The 6000-nt window shown below is 37.3% G+C and overlaps 1 protein-coding gene across 7 annotated transcripts in view; it reads right to left on the bottom strand.

Annotated features, from left to right (window-relative positions):
• Positions 1–483: 483 nt before the first annotated feature.
• Positions 484–6000, bottom strand: part of INTU (inturned planar cell polarity protein) — an 84675-nt gene continuing 79158 nt past the window's right edge. For 4 of the 7 annotated variants that reach the window (XM_057547333.1, XM_007172381.2, XM_057547332.1 and 1 more), the window contains exons 15-16: positions 3416–3573; positions 484–1145 (exon numbers count right to left, since the gene is read on the bottom strand). In XM_057547333.1, coding sequence (XP_057403316.1) covers positions 1034–1145; positions 3416–3573 — 270 coding nt within the window. In that variant the 3' untranslated portion in view covers positions 484–1033. Of the gene's footprint in view, positions 1146–1178; positions 2784–3415; positions 3574–6000 lie in introns of those variants that run through there. The other 3 variants (XR_009008438.1, XR_009008439.1, XM_057547334.1) reach the window with 3 other exon arrangements.

Genomic DNA, 6000 nt, shown 5'->3' with positions numbered 1-6000 from the left:
TTCTCTACTCAAAGTCAAGTAAACTATTGTTCATTAAAATGTCCCTCTTTGGGAAAACCCAATACATAATGATCCATATTTGTAAGGCAAAAATTTGTATTGAACAAAAGAAGTCGCCATAGAATTTCTTTAGTCAACTTTTTCAGTGTTTTCAACATAATTAGGTTTTTAAAAAATATTTACATACAACTTTCCCAAGATTCATGAACTTGCATAAAATGTGTGTATACCTGAATATATTTCAACAAAGAGAAAAACAATGAAAGTTTATGGACAAATAGTTTAAAAAAATATATCCTAGTCAAAATAGAACTGACCTGGAAGAGTAAAGAAAATCAAATAAATAAAAAAAGAAGTTTAATTTTCACTCCTCTCTTCCCCCATTGTGAGGTATCTACTAAAACACCTAAACTAAAGAAAAGTATCTGATCTAAGAAGGAATCAGTACTTGGACATTACAAATTTAGGTACCAAACAATAAGCAAGAGGGAAAAAATTGCACATTTTATACTTAAGAGGGTCTTTAGACACCTCAAAGCAATCATTTCATTTGTACATGAAAACTCTGAGCTCACAGAGGTACAACAACTTGCTCATGGTCACAGCACTAATCAGTTACAGAACCTGGTCACCGCCTCCCAATTTCATGATTGTTTCGCCAGATATCAATATTAGTCTTGAGAAAAATATACAACGAATTGGGTATTTTTCCCAGATAAACATTCCTATATTAATTTTACATAAAACACATCACATTATTTCAAACTAGTAAATAAATTAATGGTATATACCAAAATGGAAATAAGTTAACAATCCCTTCTTCATATTTTGATCAAGTATCTTCTTCAAAAGTCTCACAATAAGATTTAGTGCATCAAATCCAGCAGCATATCATGTCAGTCTTTAACAATCTTATGTTCAGTATTGAATAGTGGAAAGAAGTTAAACCTTATCTCTTTGTGAATGGATTTCAGCAGTTCTAACACTACTTTATGGTCTGTGCACAGTGTTGCTATACATCAAGAAAACACAGCTACAAGGTTAATCCAAAGAACAATTTAAAAGCCATTTCAATGGCAATTTCTGTGACTGAGTCATGAAAACAGACATAAAGTTCTTGAAGTCTGGGATGAAGAAAGAGCCTCCTGTAGAGGAAAAGAACACACTCATTTCAGAAATTCCAAAAACAAAAAAACAAAGGAAAAAGACTCCAACTCTTCAATTTATTTTACTTAATTTTTTTGTTTCTGAAAGAATAAGTAGTAAATTCAAAACCACTAATCTAAATCTACAGTAGGGGGAAATGCAGCTAGATTTATTATAAAATAAATAATATATGCCTTAGGTCAATTATGTTTATTTTTCCAGAGTGTAAAAAGCCTGTTTTATCAATATGTATAATCATGTCCCTCAGTTTTAAAGTATTAAATTTAGTCATTATTATTACAATACAGCCAATGGTGTACCATCATTCTAAGTACAATAGTTATTAGACATTGAATTGGGATTAACATTGAAACTTTGATTGTCTTAAAGAGTTAAAAATTTTAGTCTATTTAATCAATACTAATGTATACAAATCAAGCCATTTAAATCAGGTGTAGTTCTGCCTGACTTCCTTAAATTTCTCTATTCTATATAGATCAGCTTCGTCATAATTCAACACCTACTGATTTTTTTCAATTCCAATTGTGAATGTAGTTAAGGCTCCACTGTACACCTGCATGTGTGCCTAACTGGTCTTCTTATCTCTATTCTCTCTTGTGTCCACACCGTTTTCATTTGCTGCTCCCAGCTTGATCTTCCAATAGCACAGCTCTGATCACACTACACTGAGTTTTGATCATGCTGATGCTCCCAAACTTGGTTGGTTACACATCAGAATCACAAGTGAGCTTACTAAACATACAGAGTCCCACTCCCATAGATTATGGTTCAGTAGGTCTGGGGTGGGATGCAGGCATCTCTGATTTTAATAAGTGACTCAGGTGATTCTAAATCCCGTGGACCAGCACATGGGAATTACTGCTTTGGATAACATTTGTAAAGTGTTTGTCATACAGCTTAGTATTATATGATAGGTGTCCAGTAACATTAGTCCCACCTTACTCTGTGCTCCTTCCTCCACCAATTCTCTACCGCAACTCAAAGAACTGTCAGTGGCTCAATATTTCCCTCAAAATTCCATTCCTTAGTCAGGAATTGAAGGCTCTCTGCAGTGGTCCTAACTTAGCTTTCCAGCTTGATCTTTCACTTCATCTTTCCATATGCCATTCCCCTACCATCCTAGCAAACCAGTCTACTCACTGCCATGCCTTATGATTTCCCTTTGTTTGGATTTTTATTCATCCCATCCTTTTCCTAGAATGCTCTATCCAAATCCAATTCATTTTCTAAAGCAGATCAATGGAACCTCTAAGCCTTTCTTTATAATCTCAGCTTAAATTTCCCCCCGTTCCTCGGAATTCCCAGAGTGTTTGGTTGTATTACCTACTTTACTATATATAGCCAGCTATCTTTCTATCTCCATAGAATATGTATCCATATATACATAGGTATTTAAGCATGTTTCGTATTTCTTCTGCTAGATGTAAGACCATCAGATGCAATGACTGTGTTTAGCTTTGTGTTTTTCAGTCCACCTACCCACCACCACATTTTGCCAAGCGCAGCTCCATTTACTAAATCCTTACATATTTATCAAGTGACCGTGTGCCAGGTGCTGTTGCAGGTGCCAGTGGTGGACAAGACAGATCAATTCCTGACCTCATAGAGCTGACATTCTAGTGAGGGGGAGAAAGATCATAAACAAACAAGCAAATTAAGAATAAAGGGGCGGTAGAACAGAGAATAACCGAGTAGCCACTTTAATGTGGGCAAGAGATCATGGCTTGTCTCTTTAACAGGCGATGGCATGCTAGCACTGGTCTGAATATCCAGGAGCCAGATATGCAAAGGTGAAGAAGCAGACCATCCCCTGTCCAATGTGACTGTGCACAGTGGACGGAGGAAGAGAGTGACAGGAGGTGGAAACAGACAGGTGGGCAGGGGCCAGGGAGGGCAGGGTCTTGTAGTTGGTTGGGGGTAGGAGGAGAGGGGAAGAGAAGAGGGAAAGAAAGGAGGAGAGAGGGAAGAAAAGAAGTAGGGACAGAGAGAAGGAAATAGCAGTGAAAGTATGGGCTCATTACCTTTTAGTGTATGACTAATACAATTTTGTAAGATAACTGAATAAGTTTTCTTCTTTTTTTTTTTAACAGAAAAAGAGTTGGGAGCAATTTAAAGGAGATACTTAGGAAATAAAATTCTAAAATACATTAAAATATTATAGTTAGATTAATAATTCCATGCCTATATCTGAAAATGTTTATCTCCATTACCACTTTTCTGTCACTTTTTAATATTTTTTTCCACTTACCCTACTACCCAGTAAGCCATAACTGGTGGTGTTTTTCTCTGATCAGTCCAGTTTTCAGGTGAGCATTCAAACAATACACCATGTTCTTTCACAGGGTTAAGAGAAGTCACTGAATTTGTAGAACCTGAATGATCTCCACCATTTAGTGCTTTCTTCTTCTGTAAATTAATAGGTATTATTAGTATTAACTGGTATTAATAGTGTTACTTTAAAACGTTTTATATATAGATTTGAATTGGTTGATCGTAATACTTTAAGTGCCTGCAATGACATTCTTCTCTTTACCTGCAGGAAAATTTCTATTCTTTCTCATACTTACTTTATTATTATTTTTTATACATTTATTTATTTATTTGTTTGTTTATTTATTTTTGGCTGTGTTGGGTCTTTGTTGCTGCACACGGCGAGTGGGGGCTACTCTGTTGCAGTGTGCGGGTTTCTCATTACTGTGGCTTCTCTTGTTGCAGAGCACGGGCTCCAGGCACGTGGGCTTCAGTAGTTGTGGTGCACAGGCTCAGTAGTTATGGCTCGCGGGCTCCAGAGCGCAGGCTCAGTAGTTGTGGTGCATGGGCTTAGTTGCTCCGCGGCATGTGGGATCTTCTTGAACCAGGGCTCGAACCTGTGTTCCCTGCATTGGCAGGCCGATTCTTAACCACTGTGCCACCAGGGAAGTCCCCTCATACTTACTTTAAGTACCATCTCCTAAAAGAGACTTCACGGATAAAGTCTCTCTTGACTCTCCAAGGGAACATTTTGTTCACAGCCCTACCTTATTAGTATTTACGCTATATTATATCAGCAGTTTATAGGTTTGTTTTTCCCAGTACATTAAAATCTCTTTTCCAGGGCAGACAAAATATGCTATTCATCTTTGTATTCTTTGAAAGCAGCTGTGCCTGGTACACAGTAGGTGCTTAATGAACAGATTACTAATGAGTTACTAAATGAATAGATGATTTTGTAATATACTTAAAACACATATACTTAAAGCAGTATTGACTCTTTCTCTGAAGCATACTCTAAATTTCCCACTGATTAAATCATTAGCAAACCAGTGACTCATTTGGAACATAAAGACTTTTTGTAAAGCTCAGGCCAAAACAGTGGAGTGATCCTTGATTCTGCTCTTTCTCTCAAAATACTTATTTAAGACATCAGCAAATCCTTTCGGCTCATCCTCCAAAATATATTCAAGATCCAGAAGCCACTGACTTCTTGCTTTGAGAATTTCCACAGCTCCTAACTGGTCCCTGCCTCCACCCTCTCTACCCTACAAGCTCGTTCACAGTAGCATGAGGGATCCTTTCAAAACTAAGGATCACGTCCCTGCTCTGCTCAGAACTGTCCAAGAACCTCCCGTCTTCTTCCAAACAAAGCCCAGAGTCCCTAATCTATTGGGCCATGCATGACCTGGCCCTGCTACCTTGGCCATCTCAACTCCTACCACTCTCCTCCCTACTCAGCCCATTCCAGGGATCTCTCAGCCACCCTACCTCTGGGGCTTTGTACTTGCTGTTCCTTCTGCCTGGAAGCTGTGCCTCCACATCTGCCACATGGCTTGGTCCCTCACTTTACTCAGGTCTCTGTTCAAATATTACTTGACATGATCAGAGGCATCTTTCAAAATAGTAACCCCCACCTCTCGACCTTACTCTGTTTTATTACTCCTCTTGAAACTTACCCTACCTGATATATTACACTGCTTGCTAATTCATTAGCCTCCCCTGTTAGAATACACGCTTCATGAGGAAAGACTTTGTTTTGTTCACTGCTGTATCCCCAGCATCTTGAGTAGTATCTGGCGTGTAGTAGGTACCTCAATATTTAAATAATATGGGGAAGCCTAATTTATATTACCAAATATTACTAAATAAGTTAATGAAATAAACCTTATAGAATCTATCAGTATGTTAAACAGGAAAGGAGGAGCCTAACAATGCAAAGCACATAGACATATATAGTCAAACATAACATTTTGTTGAATACCAATTTCTGAGAGCTCGAAGAAGAAATCCTGTAAGACAAAGAATTTTACTGCTGAATGAGTCCTAAGAGATGATATGATTCAGCTCACTCACTTTATAGCTGAGAAAATAGGAAGAGTTAATAAGGCTCAGTCCAGGATTCCTTACTCCCAGCCCAATGTTCTTCTACCTTTAAGCCTAAATTCTTCACAAATTTAGCATCCTTAGTACACGTGTTGCTATGTACATTACAATCATTCTTCAGGGAGATTTTTTTTTTTTTTTTTGGCAGTATGATGTTTGACCAGTCACAAATAAACTTCTGTATGTTTATCCTTTTCAAGAAATCAACACTTATCTTTCCCTGCTATTAAAACTATCTAATTGATATTTTAATTGTATACAACATTACTACTTATCCAGAGGTACAATATCAAATAAAACTTCATCCTGGATTGAAAAGCAAGCAAGCAAGCAAGCAAGCAACCAACCAACCAAGTGGCTGAAACATAACAGTATTGCGCCTACTGCTATACTTTATTCCATTTTGTTCCAAAATATCTTATCCTGCTGGTTGAATACTTAAAGAATTATCAGTTACCAAATGGTAGAGATAACTGT

This window comes from Balaenoptera acutorostrata, chromosome 5, assembly GCF_949987535.1.
Source record: "Balaenoptera acutorostrata chromosome 5, mBalAcu1.1, whole genome shotgun sequence".
In the NCBI taxonomy this organism is placed as follows: Eukaryota; Metazoa; Chordata; class Mammalia; order Artiodactyla; family Balaenopteridae; genus Balaenoptera; species Balaenoptera acutorostrata.
This window is presented reverse-complemented; position numbering and strand designations above follow the sequence as displayed.